This window comes from Cygnus olor, chromosome 2 (assembly GCF_009769625.2).
Source record: "Cygnus olor isolate bCygOlo1 chromosome 2, bCygOlo1.pri.v2, whole genome shotgun sequence".
NCBI classification, from domain to species: domain Eukaryota; kingdom Metazoa; phylum Chordata; class Aves; order Anseriformes; family Anatidae; genus Cygnus; species Cygnus olor.
Genome location: NC_049170.1, coordinates 92,971,895 through 92,996,482, shown reverse-complemented (window position 1 = coordinate 92,996,482; position 24,588 = coordinate 92,971,895). Strand labels below are relative to the sequence as shown.

At 36.2% G+C, this 24,588-nt stretch overlaps 1 protein-coding gene across 1 annotated transcript in view; it reads left to right on the top strand.

Annotated features, from left to right (window-relative positions):
* The window catches only part of LPCAT1 (lysophosphatidylcholine acyltransferase 1), a 52,400-nt gene that overhangs the window by 20,808 nt on the left and 7,004 nt on the right, over positions 1–24,588 (top strand). Inside the window, exons 7-13 of the mRNA XM_040549075.1 lie at positions 3,532–3,566; positions 6,040–6,094; positions 9,907–9,989; positions 13,865–13,990; positions 18,701–18,854; positions 19,803–19,901; positions 23,207–23,345. Coding sequence (XP_040405009.1) covers positions 3,532–3,566; positions 6,040–6,094; positions 9,907–9,989; positions 13,865–13,990; positions 18,701–18,854; positions 19,803–19,901; positions 23,207–23,345 — 691 coding nt within the window. The remainder of the gene's footprint in view (positions 1–3,531; positions 3,567–6,039; positions 6,095–9,906; positions 9,990–13,864; positions 13,991–18,700; positions 18,855–19,802; positions 19,902–23,206; positions 23,346–24,588) is intronic.

The window sequence follows — 24,588 nt, the reverse complement described above, 5'->3', positions numbered from 1 at the left end:
CTAGGCTGCAGTTAAGAGTTAAGTAGCAAGAAAGAATGGAGTAGGGAGATAATGGTTTTCATAGGGTAGGACTACATTTCTGGCTTCTTCTGTATACTTGTTTGACCACTGCGTAGTATAATTTTGGGTTTACAGAAGAATTTAAGTTCTTTTCTTAGCCAGCAAAGTCGAGTCAGGCATTGTGTTCAGTCACTCCACTGCTTTTAGCTTGAGCCTAGCCATTGTGCTCTGCCTTCGGAGCTCCAACTTCTGAAAGAGGGATCGGACTTCAGAGCTCCTGACTGTTCAGGGAGGGTTTTGGAGGCTAGAGTCTGGGGTGAATGTAGCAGGTGTGTGCGCTCTTACATACTTATTTCCTTGTACCCTACATGTTCAAGAACTATGTAAAGTACTACTGTTCTGCAAGGGACTGAAACATGTCAAAAAATGATATAAATTCAGTTCTCCTCTAGCAAATAGATCTGTTTCTGTTTGACGTCACTTCTTTTCCAGTCAGTGTTGTCCCAAATACCTTTCTTCTCAGGGCTTGTCCCTGTTATGCACTAGATGATGCCTCTGGTCCTGTGTCAATGTTTCTTTAGGAATAGTATGTTACTCTGTTGCTCCTCTTGATGCATGATCAGAAAGAAATTAAAAGCCTTAAAATGTTGTTTAAACCTGAAATTCAAAATTTGCTTTTGTTCTCCTAGTTTGTCTGGTAGTATTTTACATGTAGGATGTTAGACAGCTACTGATTATATTCCATTTAAAGGAAACACTCAGATGCCCCATCCACAGGTTCTACAGCAATTGTTTTGCAATTCATTTTTATGCTAATTCCCTTCATTGTGCATATAGCTCTTCCTTAATTTGAATCTTCTAGCAGAGTGCTACTAACTATGGAAGGCTATGTACCTCTCTAAATATTACAGATCTATTTTAACCGTATTTTGATGTCCAAGTGTTTTCTGAAATTAGCTGTGCTATTTGTTGTGTGGTTTGGCAGCATCTCTTTGGTGTTACTGTGTCAGAGCTGAGTGGTTGTATTTTTTTTACATGCTTGCTCTCCTTCTGCTACAATGTTTGCTCTTATGTTTATAGCTTGGTATGATTCTCAGCATCTCCTTATGTCAAATACAGTTATGTGAAAGATGAACTTCCACACCATCCAAAGGATCCATTAATAGATATAAAAGTTTGAAAGTGTTCTTTCAGTGTTAGCAGAGTGTGTGCTGTCTGTGAGCATAAGTTGGTAGCTGTGAAGTATCTTACATCAGGTATGGAAAACACCACTTACTGTCTTCTGCTTGCTCTTTTCATTATAAAAGTATATGTTAGCAGGAGCCTACTACTAAATAGTTCTCCCTCCTGAAGGACGCAATCCTCTTCTGCACTCCCTGGCATTTACTCCTTATCACTGTTGCATCCAAATGTTCTCGATGAGAAAAAGCCTTCATATCTATTGTGACATTTGTATTGGGAATTTCTCACAAGACTGTTGATAGATATGTTGCTTATTTGAGTTTATCGAGGGCTGAATTCTGAAGATATCCACTCTCTTTCAGTGATCCTTTGCCCAGCCGAAGGCAGGGGGATTGGCTTTTTCTTTGTCTCCTGCACTGTCATAATTTAGGGAGATGAGTGAGATACATGTAGTACTTTGGTGCTCTATTATGGCAAATCTAGTCCCTGGTAAGAGAGAACATCAGCCATCTGCTCTTCAGTGGTCAGGGTTTATAAATGGAAGCTCTTTATGGGAAAAACAAAGCCCCTCTTGAGTTTACTTGCAGTATTACCAGAGACATCAAAATTGCCATAAGAATTTTATTTCACAGCAGAACTATAGACCAAGTTCTACAAGGTCACTAGGTGGAGAAGTCTACACTTGTGCACCCATGTTGATTGCTGGAAATGGAATACTTTTTAATGATATTTTGTTTGGTTTTAAAATAACTGTTGAAAGGAAAAATTTAAATTCTTAGTAGTCCTTCATGACGCATTGACCTTATTTAAGGCTGTTTATCTATCACATCACTTGTATTTTTCACTTTTCATGCCTGTACTGCCTTCTTTCAGTTTTCCTTGAGTCACATTTTTTAAGTTGTAATTAAAATGAGTTTAACTTGATTTTTTCAAGATCATGGTACATGTGATTGATCACCTAAACTCTTTAAAAAGATTTTCTGCGGTAGCATAGAACTAACCTAGAAATTTTTCAGTAGGTTAATAGAAATCCTAGAAAATTTTCAGTAGGTTAATAGAAATCTTTCCAAGGTTTTAGAAACATGAATTTCCTGAGTTCTGTTGGCTTTGTAGTGACTTGTTCATGATTTTCCCAGTTAATCAAAAAAACAACAACAACAACAACAAAAACAAACAAACAAAGTACTTGGAACTCATTTTCAGGTTTTTGCATTCTTGCTCCTACATGTAAATCAAGTATCCAAGTATTGCAATTTTTTCCTACATTGTTTCTTAATCTTACAGTTTGAAAATTTTGTGACCTTTGTCATCTTCCTTCTTGTGATCTGTTATATACTCCTTTCAAGGTCTCTGTTCTCTTTTGGCTAGTTGCATCTTGTTTACTTCTTTAACTGCTATTTGCACTCTGTTAGTGTTTTACACACAAGTAATTCCTTTTTTTTTTTTGACAGTTCATAAAGGCATTATCTCCATCTCTTTCAAGACCCTTTTACTGCAATAAAAAATCAGTTAGAATTCAGTAATGGTTGACAGTAATTTCTGAGTAGCAGAAGGGAGGTTAAAACTCCATCTAGGCATCGCCCCCTGCTTGTTCAGTTCTCTTTTCTGAGCAGGATTATAATTGTGGATTCCAAGGAATGTTTCCATGTGGCTTTGGGATTTGGAGTTGTGAACTTTTTCATGTCAGCCATCTAAAAGTGTTGCTGGTCTTCCCTGAGAGCAGCTAGGTGGGTTTAGATGTCTTGTACCTTTCGATTTTTGGATCAGGCAGATGGATGGATGCCATCTGTGAGGGGAAAAAAGGCAAGTGGAAAAATCCTGTTTGAGGTAAAACACGTGGTCTTACTGGTCCTACTAATTCTTTTCAGTTGAGAGGGTTTCCATTAAGTCATCTCTACAGGTCTCAGACACTTGAAAAGTGTCACAGAGCTCATATCTGGGAGGTCCAGCTACAGTGTGGGGACCCTTGAGGGACACCCTGTCCAGCAGGGTGGGTCAGGAAAATGCACATGGACTGAGAATCTCAAGGAACATCAGCTTGTGGTTTAAAAAAAAAAAAAAAAAACTCTTTTCCAAGATTAACAGCTTTTTAAGAATTCCCTGAATCTTTAAATGTCTTATAAATACAGATATTCCACATTTATGAGCTGAGTTAGTGGGTGTTTCCAAGCTTCATAAGAGTTTGATTCCTGCTATCTTTGGCTTACTCTTGTTGGGACTAAGAACTTGTGGAAATTGAATTGAATTTTCCATGAAAACCTATTAGTCATATGTCATCAGTTATGCTATCTATAATTTAACAGAAGTTTAAAGTGCAGTAATTAAAACTGTTATGCTTCCTTTCCGAAGGATACAATCACATGGACATGGCAAGGCCCAGGAGCGTAAGTGGTTTATATTTTATTGCTTCCATCATAATTGCTTTCCTTAATTAGTTTCTATTTACATGATTTGTAGAAGTATATAGTCAAGCAGTAATTGCTGGCTATTGCATTGTGCTGTGGGTTTTTGTCTTTCATGCATTATTCCCTATGATAATGTTCAGTTAGAGGAATCCGGTTATAAACAGTGTATTTCTGATACTATGGTTTTGATGGCTTGCTGGATGAATTTTATTTCTTTTCTTTTTCCTTTGAGCCTGAAGTAAAACAAGATGCTTCTGTTCTACATATTTTATTGCCTGCAAGTTGATTGGGAGTGTCTGTATGAAGTCTGTATGGCTATTGTTTGAAATTGGTCTAGTCTCATGGAGACAGTCATCCCACTTAGGGAATTTGAAAATATTGTTTCCATTATCTTGCCTGATTGTAACTTTGACTCATTTTAAAACAAAACGTTATTCTAGAGGTTCCTTAGCAAATTCATATCAAGTAAAATACAAAATGGAGGAGTTTGGGCTTGTTTAAATGCTGTTTTTTTTTTTCACACACTATTTCAACATTGGAGTCAATTTAGAAGTTCTGAAATGTTTAAATGAAGATCAAACCCAGAAATTTTCAACCCTAAGTGAAAGGCAATTGGATTCCGTGGTTAATGGTTTGCCATTAGCTTCTTCCTTTGGAGCTACTGTTTTGAATGTCCCACCTGAGATCCTGCATTTTAGTAGGAATGAGAAAACCAGTGTGATAAGCCAGAATTCAAGTAATTTAGGATTTTTTCACCTTTAATTGGACTAGGAGCCAGGTCTAATTAAAGACACAGATTTGGAGACTTGAAATCATTTAAAAAAAAAAAAAAACCTTTCAATTAAAACTTGCAGCTTTAAAAACTTCCAACTTTAGTGTCCTATCTGAGGAGTCAGGAACGTATAGGAGTTGGGGAGGAACTTGTAGATGTGTTACGTCAAAGCACTTAAATGTATACAACACAATACTCTCATTCAGAAGTGTTGACCCGTACTAACAAATTTAAATCAAATGAAAGCTGAATCAAATTCTGAAGTAGCATGTAATGTTATGCAAATTCACTTGGGCCATTTAAATTACAGTTTTACTTAATTAGGTTTAATTCTCCTGAGTGGTCTGAAATGTATTTCTGATGTCTTAGCAGAAAATACTGTTACGGCTGCTACATTCACTTTCTCAAATATCTGTTGTCTTATGTCATTTTATTTTGGCGTCAACCAGAACTTAATCTGAAAGTGTTGCTGTATCCAGGCGTATTCTGTTTACAGAAGATTGGCAGGATATTCAAAGTCGATGTGGCCCATAAAATAGATTGAAAATGTGTTTCATGGAAACTGAACACTTTCAGAAAGTAATGTTTATACTAGTTTGATGCTATTCGGCACAGATTAACTTGACTGCACCTTGAAAACAAAGACTTTGTCAACAGCATACAACTTAAATTTTCTCTACCTCAGACGAGTTAAATATGGCTTCTATCAACTTTTTATTAATGTTTTCATTTTAAGGGTAGTGTATAAAAACAAGTTGGCAGATTTTTTTTTAGGTATCTTAGAGGATTATAGAGTTGGAAGTGAGAAAGGTGTGCTTGTAAATTATTAGCTGTTTTTAATATTCTTGGAGTAGGTTGTAGAAATCAGATCTTCACGTTTACTGTTGATGGTGTAAACGTGAGGTCATAAGTTCTATAGTGGTGGTTGTACCTTTTCTTTGTTTTAATGTATTGGAAGTTAAATTGGAAAGGAGGCAAAAAACGTGCTGCATCCCTGAATGTGTGTGTAGCAAATTAGTACTGCTTCTAGCACTTTATCTGCCTAGGAGGACTTTTATCTGCACTTCTAACATAGTGATTGGCTGCTGTATGTACCCAAATACTGTATAAAGTGTGCCTACTAATGCTGCTCCCTAACTTAGGTTTACTAATTCCTTTCCTGAATTTGATCGCTACTGGAATCAACTCGACCTTAGAAAGCAGTATCTTGTGTCTTAGACTACTGAAACACATGTACTGCATTTCATTAACAGATTTCTGAAGTATAATTTGATTCTAAACAAAGGTAAAGATATAATCATAGTGGTTTTAATTAATCTTGTCAACTCTGTTGAATACAGCATTTTCCTGAAACAGACTTGCCATTTCTTTATGTACGCTGCATACATAATTCATGTTGTTGTATGTATGAGTACCTGTATATGTTACTATTTGTCTTTTTTCCTTTTGGGTGTCTTTTAAGATGGAATCTCAGTATAAAATGCTTCTGTCCCCCCTTATAGAACGTAATGTGTAGAAGTATTCTCAAAGACCTTTTCTGTTAAATTTGTATTTGAATATGATTGTATCTATATACCTGCAAGTAGGAATGTTACCTGAAGACTTCAGAGCATAATGTACTCCTGTTTCACTATGTTTAATTTTTTTCTTCATCCTTTTCCTTTTTTTTCTCCCTTTTAGGTTAGAAATTCTGTGGCTTACTTTGTGTCAGTTTCACAATTCCGTGGAAATTGAGGTCAGTAAAATGAAGTGTATTCAGAGTAGCATCAGTATACATCATATTGTACTTAATTCTGCAGTAAAAGTTTGCATTCAAACTTTGCTAACACTGTTTAAAAAAAAAGTTTAAATACCTCTTATTTTGGACAAATATATCTGTATTTGAAAACGTAACCTAAAACTAAAAAATATATATATATATATATGTAGTTTTCCACTTGCCTTAAGACTTGCTTATTTAAATTGAGTAGATATATTTCTAACTATGCTTAGAGTTAGCATTGTGAATAAAGTTCTTGTCTTGTAACAGTGTGATTGCTATTCTGGCTGAAATACCAACCATGTGCCAACCATGTGTTAGATAACTAAGTGTGTGAATGCCGATGTACAAAATAAGAACTATCCTTTAAAGAATAAGAAACTGCTTACGGTGATTTTTTTTTAGGACAGTTAGCTTATTTAATGTCTGCATAATAGGTCCTTTATTAAGCTGCAATGTTCTGAATGTGAAATCAGAAAACACAAAATTGGAGTTTATGTGTATTCTTAACATTGTTTTGAGGAAAACACTGTGGTCTTAAGGCTGAAAGCTATTGTAGTGGAAATGTGAAAATGTATTCATCTTTGACTGATGGATCCGATGGCAGGGTAAATTAGTAGGAAGAACTATCACTATTGTAATGTACAACATATCCTAATCACAGTAATCATTGCAATGTTCTGTGTTTTGTTTCTTTGTTAAATTCTTGGAAAACAATGAATGCACAGAAACTGGCCACTGAACTATTGTATCTCTTGCAGAAACTTGTGATTGGCATTATCACTTCAGTTGAAAGTTTTCAGCAATTAACAGCTTAAAAAAATCTTATTCACAAAATAATGGTCTGATTGTGGTGTCAAAAAGAAGAAAGGTAGATGTACTTTAATAAAAAAAAAAAGTTTAATGTAAGATAATAGGAACTGTTGGCTTACAAAAGGGATAATAAAGTTATCTGAAAATGTTTTTACAGTAAACTACTCCCCTTTCTGTATTGTGTTTTGGTAACCCACAGCAGATAAGATCTTGCTCACAGTGGAGATATGTTTTGCTTCTAAAGTTTTCTACCAGGCTCCTGCTGTCCTGCTTATACAGTGTGTAACAACTGGATTATTTCACTTTATATCTGTTTATAATACTTTGTTTTTCCCATGTTTGTCTTTGTAACATTTTTTTCAAGTACTCTTAATGCTTGAAAAATTCCATTGCAAAGATCAGTATTCTCTACTTGTGTAGAGAATTTTCAGATGAATATCTCAAAACTCATATTTTGCCTTCTAGTAAGGTATATATGAGGTAGAAGGGCTGGGGAGCTACTGCCTCTTGCAAGTATAAGACAAACCAGCTGATGAGCAGGATTTTTACTCTCTTGGAAACATGATTTTCTGCCCTAGGCAAGTAAAACGAGGCTTTTCACACAAGTGAACACTGCTGAGCTTTCTTGATTTTGAGGCAGCAGCTGCTAGCAGTTGGTGAGCTGCTGTAGTTCAGGGAGATCTTGCACAAGGACAAGTTATGGTCTTTGTTCTTCTTTAAATAAATGAAATACCCTGTACTAGAGCATGAACTGGCAGAGTGTAGAGGAGCAGAGATTTTTGCCAGACTGTTCGCGAGGGTGAGGCAGCATGCTTGAGAGCTACATATTGAATCTGGTTTTGTAAAGGAAGTGCTGCAGATTGAGGAATGTAGTGGAAGAAAGGGTTGTTCTGTGTTCACAGGGTTGTTCTGTGTGGTTTTTCGCTGGTCTACAAAGTTAGTTGGCTTTTACTCCTGCCTTGTTCCATCAACAGAGGGGTACTGGCAAATACAAACCAACTTTGATAGCAGAGTAAGGGCTGAAGATCCAGTTATTCAGGGAGGTGTACAGCCAGACAGTACAGTATTAGTATGGTTTTGATTAGATAATAGCTGGTAAGGTCTAACTGCCAAGCAATCAGAATCAGAGGTTTCCTGGTCTGGGTTTCTATGTATAAAATCAATGTTGTGGTGTACCATACATGTCATCCAGCATGTATATTGAAAAGCAAACATCAGTGTAGGTTTTATAATAGGTTATTATAATTAGTGGGCTGTCCATCTTTTGCATGCTAGAACAATTCCAAGCATGCAATCAATCTCTTAAAGAAAAAAAGGGTATGTGATCATCAGCACATGCAGCTTGCTTTGGCTCATGTCAGTTTGTTTTGCTGGCCTGTCAGCATCAGTGTTCAAACATCCATCGCCTCACAGTAGCTCAGAGTTCTGTTGGTTTTGCTCGTGATGCCAAAATGACAATGCTGTTTCCATCTCGTTAGGCACAGGTACATAGAACACCTCTGAAATTGCCTCATATTCAAACTTGTCCTGTGTTTGGATGAATTACTTGATAGCAATTTGCAACTCAAAGTAAAAGAAATATAATTGGGCTTGGAATTTGAAGGAACAATCTTTCTCTGTTAGCTTCATGTTCTTTGTCCTCTTATATATTATATCATACTAGGCCAACGTAACTACTTGTAAACCTAGAAGACAAGAATAGTGTGTTTTCAGTTACAGTAGTGAATATAGAGAAACTAGGAAAACGCGAAGTAAATTCAGTTTTTTATTTCAATTATTGAATACTTCTAAGAGAAACAAAACTCTAATGATTTTAGATGACCCAGCATTTTGGGTTCTGTTTACTATACCATTATGTGATACTGAAAATACTTCTAACTTCAGTTATTAAGAATTATTTGCTTAAATGATAAAATAGATGTTTATTTCCCAATTCTTATTTTCTTTCTTTAAAGACCAGTGTGAAATTCCTGGATCATAATTCCAGTTTTGTACTACCGATAGGTAACTATATTAAATATAACTAAGCTTCTTAGAATTGTTTTCTACTTCAGAAGCTTTCCACAGAACTATAAACATTTTGATCAGTTAGTGTATAAATTATCTCACGGCATTGCACTACCAAAGGAACTGTCTGTCTTGTACTGATGTGGGGTGGGGAGGAGTCAGCAATTCCTTCTTGTTCCTTATATCTGAAGAGTGAGTTAGTGGAATTGAGATGTTCTGAGGGTTTTTGTAGGTGAAACTAGGAATGATCTTGGTGCCTACATCATAGTTTAATAAATACTTAGTCATAGGTAAAAGCTCAAATGTCTTTGAACGTAGGCCATCTCATTCTGAAAGCTGCCTCTTCTATCACAGGTCTCCAGCAGCTCTGGTTTAATTGTGTGGTCATCTGCATGCATTTAGAGTTTTCCTGTTAATTGAGTACTAATACCTAGCGTCCAATCTGAAGGAGAAATTTTTGAAAAATCTCTAGCAACAGAAGGATGAAAATGCTTATGACTGCTTAATGTACAAATTGGATGATTACAAAATATGTGGTGGGAACAGTAAATATCTGATGTCCTGAGAACTTGAATTCTCAATATTTAAGCTAATTTTCAACAAAGCTCATGTAGCAGATGGTTTTCTTGGTTATCTGTGAAGAGCTGAACAATAAAGAAGTATAGTTTTAATGTAAGGGGTTCATGGAAGAAAATGCTAATACTTCCAAATGATTTAGAACTTCCTGTTCCCACTTAATGAAAAAAAAAGATTAAAAATCTTTTGGTTCCATGAGGTAAGAAATGAATTTCTGGAGGTATGATGAATCTTTAAGCATTTGAGTTCATTTTTTTACTGTTTTAGTAGTTCTTTTGCTAATATAATTTTGTAAATAGCAACAAACTGTATGCATCTTTCACCACAGTACTGCAATACAAGTTGCCTAAAATGTTAAATGTTCTTGGTATAATTCAGTTTTCTGTATGCAGTTTCTACCTGTGTATATTCCATCAGAAGAAGAAAGAAGGAATCCAGTGTTATACGCCAATAACGTCAGACGTGTAATGGCAGAGTAAGTATGTTGTAATATGCAATAAAAACAGATGTATGATTTAATTTTACTATCGAAGAAATGTGTTAAATCAATTCAGTGTATTTGCCTGCTGGCAAAGCAGGTTGTAATCTTCAGTAGTGTGTACAAAACTACATAGCACTCGTCTTCCTCGGTGAGGAAGGCAGGGAGGCACAAACACAGCAGGAACTGTAGGGATTTTTTTTTTTAACATCTTTATGTAACTCTTTATATAACAATCTAATTCTTTTGCTGCTGTGGGTGTTTAAGTCTTCTGGGGAGGAAGGTACAGTTGAATTGTATGAAAGCTAATGTAACTGAATTGTGTGCTATTGAGGTTGCATTTTCAGCTATGACTTTTTAATGGAGTTAAGAATAGTTCCATGTATTCGTTGTTCACCCATGATTATTTCAAATAGTAAAGCACAGGAGAGCTGCTTGTGTTTTAGAAATAGAACACTGATGCAACGCAAACAACTACTGATGCACACTTAAAGTCATCCCCTGCAACAGATTGGGTTTGCAAGAAGACTTTTGTATTTTTGTTTTGCTTGAACTGACTAGCTGGCTTTGGAATTCCATGTTGGGTGGTGATATGAAAAGTAAATACCCAGCATTTCAGGGAAGGCAAGGATGGAAAAAGTCTTAAGGTATGTCAAGTAGACATATGTATCTGGCCACAAAAAATTGCTGAACATCGAAGAGACCAATTTCAGGTTAACTGACTGTGGAAGTAGAGGTAGTATGAAGAAAAGGTGGGGGGGGGAGAAAAATGCTTCCAGGTGAAGGCATGGGAAAGCTGTTACATTCCTGGTTTATAAAAAAACATGGTGCACTTGCAATCTGCATCTCAAATTGAAATAACCTTTCTTTTCCTAGAAGTTGAATTGAAGTAGAGAGAGCTCGCTGGAGATGAGTTGAAATAGTTCTGTAGAAAATCCTGTGATTTACAGTTGCATCCGAGGTTTTTATGTTGAAAGCTAGCATGCCTGTCTTTATTCTAAGAAACTGAAAAAATTGCAAGTTGTAGCAGAAATAATGAACTCTGTATATTCCCTACCTTCAGCTTCTTCGGTGTTGTGAGCTGAAATCAAGGTCTTTTCGTATTAAAGCGTTAGCCCTGTACAGCTTGTGATTTATCTTCTGAACTCAGAAGCCCCTTGAACTCTAATTTTATCTGGCCTTGGTTGATCCTACAACTGAACTTACTCTGAACAAAAGCTGTTTCTTCATCTTCTTTGCTTCTGATTTTTGTAATTCTAAAAGTCTGGATGTATGTATAAACATAGGGTTTTGGTTCGTTTTGCTTTTTCTGGAAGTCCAAAGGCTGGAAAACTGCTAACAGATGAGCAAGAGAAGGTGCTTTGCCCTCTTCAAGCCTGTTTGTGTCTGTGTTGACAATGCAGGCATTAGCTGTAATAGCAATTTTCCTGTACCAATGGCACTGAGTCTGGTTGAAATGCTGCCCCTTCTGTAAGGGGCACACACAGCTATTTATTAAAAGAGCAGATCATACCTTTTTTTTTTTTAGCATTTATTCAGTCATAAGATTTTTCTTCCTCTTTCAAAAGGCTTCTAGGGACCATTATTTAGGGTATTTATTGGTATATTATTGGTATTTAAATCTGGGGTTGGTTTTGGGATGCTAGTATGTCAGGCCTTTACCTACCATGGAGTTTGAATAGCCTGATCTTTCTTAGTGTTCTTCCTTTTGAGGTATTTGAAAAGCTTCCAGCATTTATTTATTTTTACAGTTTATTGTTTCGTGCTTTGGCTTGCCAGCTTATGATTGTTTTAACTTGTCTGTCATCTTCTGTTTTCCTTGAAATTTTCTTAAGAAAAAAAAAATCCTTCTAATTGCCACCTTTAATCTGTTGCTTAGTCATATTGGACTTTTTTTGTCCTAACAACTTTTTTTATAATTTTTTATCCTGATTCCCTAATATGGTGTCTCATTCTGTACCACAAATGAATGTTTACCCTTTCAATTTCTTCTTTTAACTAATTTTTAACTAGCTTCTCCTTTTCTGTGTATTTTCCCCATACTTCTGCTGTAAGTTCCCATATTTCTGCTGCGTGCTACACCTACTGTTGCCTTAAGATCTAATTAAATTTTGTGTAATGTGCCTGACTGGACGTGACCTTAGTGATTACCACATTCCTTTAGGTAAGCCACTCTGGGTAGTACTCCTTGTGGATTATATTGTATTCTTCCAGCCCTGGAATTCATCTGTTTACCTGCCTGATAGTTGACAGGGAAGTTTTTAACAAGATGATCTAGTGCATACACAGCATGAAAGTAGGGAATAGGAAGTAATCTAAGCTGGCACGATAAACACTCCCTTTTTCTTCTTCCAAAGAAAATTAATTTCATATGGTATAATACCAGTGCCTCTTCTATGCACCTGTATCTTTTTGGTTTAGTTGGCTGCTTCTTTTTGTTCCCTTCCTATTTGTTGTTTTTTGTGCAAGGTTGAGGCCGTTCATCCAGAAACACTACAGTGTATGTCCTGTTTATTCATAAGTAGTTTATAAATAATATCTAACTTTTAACATATTTAGTACTTTTGAGCTTGAATATCAGTGAGATGTTTTTCATGAATATTTGACTTTCTTATCCTTAGAAGAGAGAAACCCCGATCAGTAGCTTTAATATTAAGTGCATATCTCACTACTATATTAGAATTGCTGAAGTTAATCACTGGATAAAAGATCTGGCTTGTGTACCTTACGTTGCCATTCAAAGGCCTTTTCAGAGGTTCTAAGGAAGAGGCTACTTAACAGAAACTAATTGGTTATTACATGAAACTACAATTACAGATCAAAATGGCTATAATAAATGCAGCATTAAAGGCAGAATTCTCATCACAGCCAAAATGACTGTGATATGTCTCGGGATTTTTTTAACGGTCTTGCCATTGATGTATATTAATTTAATAGACAAAAAAGGTGATTACTAATGAGGTAGAAAAACCTGCAGATAAAAGGAATGAAGGTAAGTTAGGAAATCTTGTGAGGACTTGATCAAACTAGAAAAGGCTGCACAGCAGAAATGTTCTATACTAGTACAAGTAAAATCAAGTATAAGTGAAAATGTGGCAGATGAGTAACGTACGTGAAGCTGTTTGCTTTCTAAATTGCTTTTTACATTTGTGCACTGAATTCTTCAAGGCCTCTTAAAAAACAGAGTCTTTCTCTAAACTTCAGTGCAGCAAATATAATGTAACTGTTTTATCAAGATTTCCTTGTGAACTATCTTTTGATGCTATTTGTACCACACAGCATCAAGTTTGAAGAAAAAATGAATACTTAATTGTTTGGCGCACAAACACTTGGGAGTATTTTTTTTTTTCTTCCATCTATTGCATACATTTAAATATGTTATGTTTGCTTAGAGTTTACGTGTTCTTTTAAGTTCTATCCATTCTTTATGGAGTACTCTTAAAAATACTGCCTGTTGTATAATTTTAATATCTGAAGGCAATAGTCCTGTTCAGGTGATGATTGATTTATTCATGTTAGTGTAACAACATTATAAGTGTTTCACATTAAAACTTGAAAAAATACATAATTATAGATGAAAAACTTTGAAATGATTTTTGTTACTTCTCTGAAAGTATTAAAGACTGATTTTTTTGCCTTGTTCTTTTATATTTTCATGTACTTATAAAGTTAAAATATATGTTCTGTAGTGGGCTCATAGTGTACAATATTTCATTCTTTGTGTATGAACTTTCTCTTATGGGATTTCCCCTATTCCTTCAGAAAGGAGAAGAGTTGTTGCAGAATTTCTTGCTGTACAAAACGAAATAATGAACATTCTGCTCAGTTTTCATAGGTTAACTTGCTTCCCGTGTTTCTCTGGTTTATTCAAGGGCATTGGGAGTTTCAGTGACAGACTATACTTTTGAAGACTGTCAGCTAGCCTTGGCTGAAGGACAACTTCGTCTGCCTTCAGACACGTGTCTTTTAGAATTTGCAAAGCTTGTGAGAAGCCTTGGGTGAGCATATACAATATTTATACATAAGGTGCATCTTTATTATATATCTATGTATGGTTTTTCTTCATATAACAATATTGCATTTATGGGTACATATGGAATGTAGTCATATTGTAGTCAGGGAAACTAATATAAAGATTAAACCAATACTGTATTAGAAGCAAATGTCTCAAAGCCAACTTCAGATGTCAAGACAATTACTTAAACCATCAGGGGAAAAAACAACAGCCCTAGATGCATTTGAAATTATTCCTTCATTGTTTTTTTTTTTTCTTCATGTATTGGGGAATCAAGCCTTCTCTTTTGCAGAAAAGCGGAAAACCTTTTTCTGGTCATCTGAACGGGAAAACTATATAATTATTGTTTACTGCATACTTGCAAGGGCTTTAAGCCTTTCCCCCTCACTGGGGAAGCTGCTTTATGCATAAACAAGGGCTCGCATTCTTCTCTGTCCTTAAGATGAGAATTGAAACACGTTTTGAAAGGAGTTTGCCCGTGCATGGAGAAATACAGGATTTTTTCCACTTGCAAGCAATACCCCTAGACCCAAATGTGTGGAATAGGTTGTAAAATTGATTTTTTTTAATTTTTTTTTCAGTCTAGCAAGTGAGCAGTGTATTCATTCCTGCACAAAAGTGGAAGACCCCTCCCAGAGAGGGTCAGGAATACTGTGGGGCTTGTAACATTTGATACAGCTAGGAGTCAATTACCGTTTCCCCATGACATCTATGAAGGAGAACAGTGCTGCCATGGCACAGTCTTGTGACTGGGGTAGTGTTGTGATAGAGGGGGCAGAGGGGTCACTGTTTCCCAGGAAGCACAAAGAAGTGGTTGGTCTTTTGAGTGGGTTACTGCTAGATGTACTTTATAATGAAACTGTAGCTTCTTTTAAGCAGTATGGCTCATCTCTTCTCTCCTCTTATGACATCAGTTCCCTCTGGCTCTACCTTACTAAAAAGCTTCAGCAAACAGTGGCGGGAAAGAAAAAAAAAAAAAAAAAACAAACACAAACCACATAGAACTTATTGCTGTTTTTCAGCTTTTCTTCTGTATCTCTTCTCATCCTATTAAACAACTACAAAATGAACTTGCATTTTCAGCCTATTAACTACTATAAGACATAAACACCCTTTTCCTTTTTTGTCTCCTTACCTGAAAGTATGGAGCATAGTTTTAATGTTTCAATTCCATACTTCATTTTATTTCACTTTTTTCCCTTCATCTTCCAGCTTGTGTACATAAATGGAAAAAAAAGGAGGCAAGGATGTATTGGAGAAAAAGGAATGTAGGACAGCGCTTCCAGTAGGATGGTAGAGACTTCTAGAGGTGGAGGAACCAGATAGATTCTTGCTTTGTTTTTCCAAAACCTCAGAATTTACAGTACAAAAAAAAAAAAAAAAAACCACCCCACCAACATATTTAAAAAAAAAAAAAAAAAAAAGCCCCACTCTTATGATGCAGTTGATAATCCCAGGATTCAGTTTAGTCTCCTTGTAACATTCTCTGGCTTCTGTCTGCTCAATTTAAAGCTGTGTTTTTAAATTACACTTCTTGATGTCTTTGCTTTGGCCTCTAAAATGATTTATGTATGTTTGTAAGTGAGGTTCCCCACAACCCAGAAGTTCTTTGTCTGGTTTGAGCAATTGTACATTGAACTATCATCCTGTCTTGATTTGGGTACATGCCAGCAAAGAAGGCTATTACCATGGTATTTTTCAGGCACAATTGGATGAAGCTTGTAATATGATTTCACCTCTAATGCATGATTGATGGAAATGCAATCATTTGCTGCTTATTCAAAGGCTTTGAGGCCAGCATGGCATTAAGATCATCTAGTCATATCCCTGAATAACTCAAACAGTAAATTTTATCAAATAGATTTTGCTTCCAGTCTTAATACTTGCTTTTGAGTAAGAACATACCTTCTAGGTAACACCCACTTTTAAATGCAAGACTTCTATAAGGCAAATCCAGACTTGCTTTTCTTCTGTTTTCTTTGAAGTCAAGTTATATCTCGGTTTGCTACACTGCAGAACTGTTTCTGTTCATATGATGTATCTACAGGATTCATTACCATTTACATGTCTGTAAAATTTGCTCAGCCTGTACTCCAGTTGAGGCATCCAATTGCAATCCAGAAGCCATGTAGCCACAGCAGCTAGGAAAGAGTTTGTTTTCAGATGGTCAAATGCAGCTAAAACTAGCTTTAAGGAGGTAAGACATTTCACTCACTAAGAACGGTGGTAATTCTGCTGAAAGTATCCTACCTTCAGGGTTCTGGTTTTCCCGTCAAGTCTGCTGTGAAGGATTGAATGTTCAGAGCTGTTCATCCTGAAAAATGTCCTTTCCCTCTTTAGTGATTGGCTTACAAAATCAAGCAAAACACCACAATAGCAAACAATGTTATGTCCCTTAAAGCCTTGATGCTGCACTCAAGCCATTAGGCAAACATGATTTCATGGACAGAGACAGCCACTATTGGCCTTCTAGCTTTTATAGCCTCCGCTGGGATAAAAGTAACAGTTGTAAAGGAATTGAGACATTCAAACCTTTTCATATTGGTTTAGAACTACAGCCTGTTGTGGGATTTGGAACACTTGGTTTCAAAAGACCTCAGCATTGTATGTCATGGTCATCCACACACTAGTTACTTTCTGATTCTGGTGGGGCTAGAGGGAAGTGAACCCACCTTGGATTCTGGGGAAGTAGAATGCATTCAGACTCAAGCTGAAGCAAAATGGTCATCTCACTGATCCACATACTGTTTTTGAGATTGACTCGCATCTTTTTCTATATTTATAATCCAAAACCACAAGATGCCTATCAGATTTGTGTTAAGTTATGGCTGTTTTCGTTACAAGGTTTTGCTTGTCAAACTTTTAGCTTTTCAGACTACTTAGCTCCATGTTTGGTGAAGACTTGATTCCATTAAGCCTCAAGTACTACTCACCAAACAAGTGCTTACTCAGTTTTAGAAAGTGAATTTTGAGTCACTTTATTCCAAGTCAAATCTCTCTGGTTTAGAGACAGATGCTAGATTGCATATTCTGTGTCAGTGCTGGCTTATCTCAAGGGAGTATTCAGATGCCAGCTGGCCTCATCCTACAGTTAAAATCCATTTCGGCTCCTACAGTGAGGATCTATTATCTGTGGACTGGTTTTATATGTAATGCTGCATGTTAGAAGCTGAGTTCTGTATGCATCTCAAGCCCTCCATGGATTCCTTTGTGCCTGCTCCTTTTTCTTTTTTTACGACATCATGGAAAACGAATGTTGCAGGGGAGTGTTTCGCTGTGCTTTTTATACTTCGTAGCACTGAAACTTATGGCAGGTGCTTTCCTGCCAGGAGGGAGAACATATGAATGTTCTGTAGGGTATGCGATCTCTGAAAGAACTGGTACATACTTGGGCTTATAATTCAGAAATACAGTGCTTGGAGTTGTTTAGTCCTTTCTTGGCAGGTTAAGCTAGGTAATGGCAGATAGCATTGTAGTTGTTTTTATTTAAGTGTAATTTTTGGGAAGGGTTGTTCAGTCATTTCAGCTAGCAATCGAGGTCTGGAGCTTAAGTATAGGATAGGATAATCTTCCTACCAGGGATCCTTTCCCTTTTTTTTTTTTTTTTGAAAGCTTCTGAGTATGTTGTTATTAATTAAATATTTGATTAAAGTCTCCTCACTGAGAGAAAGCTGCTGAGGAGGTCCAGCTGCAGTCTGGAGACAATTCTGTTGTGAGCTTGCGGTTTTTGTAAATAACTGCTTTCCCTTGTCTGCAGCAGCAAATGGCAAAACAGATAACTGCAGAAGAATACTGTAGATGATGTTATTGGCTCTGTTTGTCTTCAGACTGAAAAATTTGGGTGCCTACCATTACTCTAAACCAGTTCAGAGTAAATCTACTGGTCAAGATTTGATTTGTTTTATTAGGGAGAGTTTACCACACATACCTGCACCATTACTTATGTTTAGTATATTCATAGCAAAATTTATTTTTACAAAACAAAAACAGGAAAGTTGACTTAGCAGAAAAAACACCATGCAGCAGATATCTGCAGTAATAGAAACCTGTTCCATCATCAGTCTGGTTTTGCAATCAGAAGGAACGATGTAATTTTTGTAGCTGTATTAACTACTGTAGCCTTGTTTGATGGGTAGTCTCGTCATGGTGTCTAACTACAGACTGAATGTGAAAAATAAGAACTGACAAGCAGGATTAGCAGTATAATCGCTATTATGTAATCCCTGATTTCTTTTAGACAAGATGCATCAGGTCTTTCCCGTTCAGTGATATCAGTAAATTTGGAATCGTAATTGGTTTATGTTACTGTCCTGCAACACAGTTGTGTTCAGGTGACCTAAATCCTACCTAGTTCTCCATGCCTGGTATTTCTTACTGGCTAGTTCTAGGTTCATGTTTCTTGCACATGTTGGACTGTTTATACATCTGTCTTATAACCAAGGTAGAGAACACAAGTTTGTGACCAGTGTTCCTAAAGCTTACCAGTAATTTCTATCATAGTTCAAGAACTAAAGGGAGCCTTAAAATGATAGGAATCCTGTACTTATTTTGCAATAAGGCAGTTTCATAACCCTGATTCTGTATTTTGTTGTATTTTACACCATTGTCACTCATTGCTTCATTCACTATATTGATATTTGTATTTTAAAACTAGGTTTATTTTTAAAATGTGCAAAAATAATGTGCTTTCTAGGCTGAAACCAGAAACACTTGAAGATGATCTTGAAAAATATGCTGCAAGTGCCATGAAAATGAAAGAAGAGAAGGTTGATCTTAAGGAATTTTCAGCATATTTGGAATTTCCAGTTTCCCACACATTAGAAAGTATGTTTGCCCTTTTTGACGAGGTAAGAAACAATATCATGTTTACAAATTGTACTACTTGTGATAAGCTCTCCTGTAGCCTGATTTTCCTCCTGTTGAATTCATGGAGGTCTGATTTGGGCCAGTGTTAAGTGCTTTTGAGCACTTCACTACAGTATTTGCCTGCTACACCACAGTATTTGCCTACTGCATTTCCCTTTTGACATGTAAGGACGCCCATCATCAACTAAATGAAGCAGTCATTCAGGTAGAAGGTAAAAAGCATATCAGTTGCACAAAACTCATTTTGTTTCTAGATGCAAAATATAAAGAGGAAGGAAGGTAGGCTTAAGCCAAACTATTACTACTGCTTGTCGCAACTGAATGTGGTGTATATTAGCTACAAACTTAACACTTGGCTTGTAAATAAATTATCCTTCTAGGATACCTGAAGCAAACCTTGAAGGACCTAGGAACATGGTAAATGAGCCAGTTTTTCTATCCTCTGGCAATCAGACAGGATGGGGAGATGACCATTAACTTTGTCTTGATGAGATACTATTTGAACCAGGAGGTGCATATGTTCACAGTGTTCTCTCCTAGACCAGAGAGAAGATTAAAATGTCATGAGTTCAGGGCTTAAATCAGAGTAGTTTGACCTCTGGTTCTCTAATTTTAATTTCAGCCTATTAAGTCAGATGATTTAATGTAAAAATCTTAAATATGCAAGTAAAGGCTAACAATAGCAGCACTGTCTTTCAAGAATCTTTGAATTAGGAATTCTGACTGGGACTTTGAAAAGGGCCTACAGAGCTTTTGCAACCCTAGTTCTCTCACTGATGTAATTCCATTTCAGTGAGACTTTTTTTTTTTTTTGCAATGGCATATGCAGTGATCTTTCTGAATATTCTGCATCTTAGTTGTTAGCTGTTAGTTATTTTGAATGTTCTGAGGCAAACTGCAGTATTCAGAGGTGAGGTTTTCTTTCACAGAATGAAGATGGCGTAATTGATGTTCGGGAATTTGTCATTGCTTTGTCAGTTGTCTGTAAGCCATCCAAAACTCTGGAAACAATTCAGGTGGCATTTCAGGTAAGCAGAGTTTTCTTCCTTTATATAATTTACTTAAATTTTGTGGGTGTTTTTAGAAATAATTAATCTTGTCAATTAGATTTAACAGAAGCTTGTTTCACACGCCTTTTTGATACTTAACTACATTAAAATAACATCGGTGAAATGTTAGATTAGGAGATCATGTTCAGAGAAAAACTGCATCGTTTTACATGACAAACTTGGAGTCTTGCAAAGTGAAATTGTTCTGTGGAGTTCTTGTAAAATCTTTCAATACATTAAGTCTGTTCCTTTGTATTGATTACTGTAGACTGAAGGCTAATGAGTTGTGCTTGCTGCTTTTAAAATATTTCACCAAAATCTTTTTTTGTCAAATTAAAAAAAAAAAGTCAAAACTTTCATTTCTACATGTTAACACAGATGACTTTTTCGTCCTTTATCTTCTTGAAAATATTCATTCTTCCCTCTTAGTCTTGCAATGTCTCTTTTTAAGTCCTGCAGTTCCCCAGGTTCTGCAGTCTCTGCCCAGATTTTATACTTCCCATAGGTGCTCCTGATCTTGTTCTAGACTCAGTGGTTTGTTGCAGTATCAACATAGATAGTTATTACACACCTTTTGGAAAACTGACAGCAGCAATGCTTAATGTTAGCCTTTCTAGTAGGTTTGTCTGACACCTTAATTTGGTACTTTTCACTAATTTCTTTCATATTGCTATTTCAAGCTGTGCTGCAGCTTACATCATCTTTTCTTATTGCCTTGAACTCGTAGGGTCTTGTGTCTTTAGTGCTACTGAAAACTGAGGATGTTAACACTTGATGCTGTCATCACAGATGAATGCATGGACTTGAGAACTTTGAGTTGTATGGTACTACATGGTAGCCTTATTTTCTGAGCATAGCTGTTCTCAGGTTCTTCAGCAAATTTGTACTATTCTCAACTATATTGGCTAAAGAAATGAGGCTCCTGTCAATGCTTAGTGTTCAGATCTATCATTCTCATCCTTTGGCTAGTGTCAAACAAATCTGACAGAGGAGGAAGAAACAAAAATATTCAGTTCCTACAAATTCTGTGGAAAATAAGCTGCTGTCGGAGGGGTTAACTTGCACGTGAGGGAAAAGCAGAGAGGTTTCTGTCCTTGTTTATTCCATTTGATCAAAGTAATGCAACAGAAATGATAATATGCTGTTTATCTCTGTCGTCTTCTGAAAATTAACAACCTTGAAGTAGAATGTGGTTTTGGGGCAGTATTTCAGTGCAATTTCACTTTCATGATGCAAAATGTGCAACATACTTCCTTAGTTTGAGGAAGAAAAGACCGCAGACTAGGTGATTTCTTTTTGGAAGCACCTAACTTCAAGTTAATTGAACTGTTTCTTTAAAAAAAAGTTCTTCACTATCTGCTGTAGTCTTGGAAACGCATAACCAGGGAACTTAAAGTTATGTATTAATTGCAATATATAAACTTAACTGCAGAACTTCTACATGTTAAGAATGAGAAGAATTCAGCAAGGAGAAGCAGGTATAGCTCACTTTATCCTGCTAGTGATGATCAGAAGGCTTAAAAAAAAGAAAAGTCTTGAGCTGAGGAAATTTTGCTGACACTATTCTAGGGAGAAAAAACAACTGTGAAGTGATTTTTTTTTCTAATCATTTATGCCCTGTTTCCTGGGATCATGTATATTGAGATATTCACACAGCTTACTGTTAGTCATCGAAAGATCTAACTGGCTCATGAATGCATGACTTAGAATAGTTGCTGTCCTCTGCCACATGCTGCTACTTGCAAACCACCATGTCATTTGTTTTTAGGGATAATGTGCAGTATTTCACGTAGCTGAACAAGTTTTTGAAGTGGGAGTGTTTAGTTATGGCTGAAGAACTTGAAAAATAGGCTTACTGAGCCACGAGAGATCTAAAGTGGTAGGTAATTAGAAGCAGAAGTGGAGATTATGTCAACCAGTTCCAGAAGCAGCACTCCAGTGTATGTGCTAGGTGGCCTCCTTTTCTAATCGCTAAGGAAGTGAAAGGCTGTGGCAAGTCTTGCCAATGTGATGCTTGTGGGCGTTACCATCAAGTATCACCTTCTGAGTATTTGATCTGTGAGAATATAGCAGGTTTTAATAAACAGGTGTCTTGTCCTTGCTCCTACTTGTGGAACAGCATGCAAGTTGGGAGCTAGGGAACAAAATTCAAGAGTCCTGAATTGAGCATAAATTGAGTTCTTTCCACAGAACTTTAGTTTTTGTATTCCACTGACTTTTTTTATTCCATCGAGGTGTGTTGTCTGTGACAGTAACTTCTGCTTCTGTGAAAATCACTTCCTTATGTGTCTGTTTTGTTCATCCTCATCAGTTCCCATCTTCTTAATGTTGTAGAGAAACTAAAAAACAGCTTCCAAAGTAACTTGTTTTTAAACATAGCTAAATATTTGTAGCCATGTCATGCATTAGAATTAGACAATGATATTTCAAAAACTCTTTTGTTTCAGTTTCTATTGAACTGGCAAAATTAGTTATTTTAGAAAATGTAATGAAGTTTGTTACAGATGTTACGGAATACTCAAGTTCTTTTGTCAGGGGAAAGCACTGTACATATACAAAGATAGAATGAGTATATGAACGATTATTTTTAGTTATCTATTATCTGTCAGTAGTAAAGCTATGTTTTTGTCTATGAGCAAATTCTTTTCTTCAGGACTTGAAAAGAAGCAAATTACAGTTTTCTAGAAAATGGAGGAAGTATTTGTAGAAAATCATAGGTTCATCACTGTTTAGAGTGGGATTCTTCTGATTAATACAGCTTCTAACTAATAATTTAGATGCAGGAATCTATAAGCAAGCTGGCTGTCCCATCAGCTGGACATTGGTCAAGGGAATCTTGAGTTTTATATCTGACCTAGTGGGAAATTGTTTCTGCTTAAGCCAACCTAAATATATGTCCTGATTCCACAGGCTCTCTGGGAGTTTGAACACCTAGCTAAATAGACTAATACTTATTCTTAGTTACATATCTGCAAAACATGTTGGTGTAAAACTGTCTTATCTCTGAAACATCACTGAAATTCTAGTGTTTAGGCATGTAAACACAGGGAGGAGTTTTTCTCAATATAGCAAGCTTTACTATGTAACCATACATAGGTGAACTAATAATCAATGCTATCTTTTACCCAGACTACTCAGTAATCCTTAGTAGACCATCATCAACCTGAGAGTGACTAGATTTTCTCAAGTCAAACTTTAATTTTGCGTAATTTCTTAATGTGGGGCTGTTCATAGGAGTCAATATTCAGCTTCGGAATGATTTGTCTTTCTGTCTTGTCTTACAGCTATACCAGTCAGAAAATGGAACTATAACAGAAGATGACTTAGCTCATATTCTGAAGACTGCCATGGGTGTGTCACACATTAATGTTACACATCTTTTTAGAGCTGTAGATGAAGAAGAGAAAGGAAAGATTACATATGGTAAGTATTTTAAGTGGATCTGAACTGTTACAATGTCAAAGTTGTCTAAACTCATTTGATATACAAACCAGTTATATTTTATTAGACTTTGTCTTTCTAGTGGGCTTGGTTTCATAATGAAAAAAACACTGCAGACAAAGTAAACTTACATTAAAAAAATAATTGAGTTTCACCTTTTAATATCAAATATCATGTTTGTGTTTTCAGTGTTTTTCCCTTCTACATTGTCAGGTGATACCTAGACTGAGTCTTTCAGCATATTCTGTTCTCTGGCTTCCATGCATGTGAATATGTATTTTTAAGAAAGCAGCCTTAGCTCTGTCCTCTTGATTTGTCTCTTGTATCTGTTCCTCACTATATCTGTCCTCCCAGAATACAGGATAATATAAGATTTTCTACTTCAATAATTTCTCAGCCTGTTTGAAAGTTAGCCGTGTGTGTGCGGGGGAAATGTGGGGGTATTGAAAAGGCTGCTCGATACATAGTCTGTAATGCAGGTGATATGGAGGCGAGAAAGTTGCATTTGAAAAACTGAGATATCTGGGTGAATAGATTATGCTGGGAATCAAAGTACTTGTGCATTACTTCAGCTTCTTCTTTTTGCAGTAAAGTTCTAAATTTAGTTGTATTATTTAAGTATTAACTGAGTTGTTGGTAGACAATGTAGCACATACCCCAAATAGAAGTGCTTCTGATATGTTTCTGTTCTAGTGGTTTTCCATCAGGATAATTCATAGGCATTCAAGTTTTAAAAATGTTCATTTAAAATATCAATATTAGTAAATCATAATTTCTACACTAATATTTTCCGTTTGAACAGTATTTATGTAATGCCTCAACTACAGCACTATCTTAGACTCATTGAAATGAGTATCATTGCACCATCCTCCTGTTTTTCCCTCTTATCACTTGCCTCCTTGATTCCTGCTCCAATGCCTGTTTCCTTTCTGTACTTCTCATCTGCCGTATCCCCAGCATTTCTATTTTGATCCCTTTTGCTCCTATCTGGCACTCCTTGTTGTCTCCCAGCTCATTCGAGTGGTGACTCAACTCTTTTTTCCCCCCCTATCACCAGCTTCAAAAATACCAGCAGAGAATCTAAGCTGATCTCTAATTTTGGCACATCTCATTGTTTGAGGGAAAACTAAATTTACAATAGAACACAAGTGAACTGAAACCAGCTCATGTGAGTTACCCAAGAATTCATACTTAGTATTCATCTTTAATAGTACCAAGTTGTACT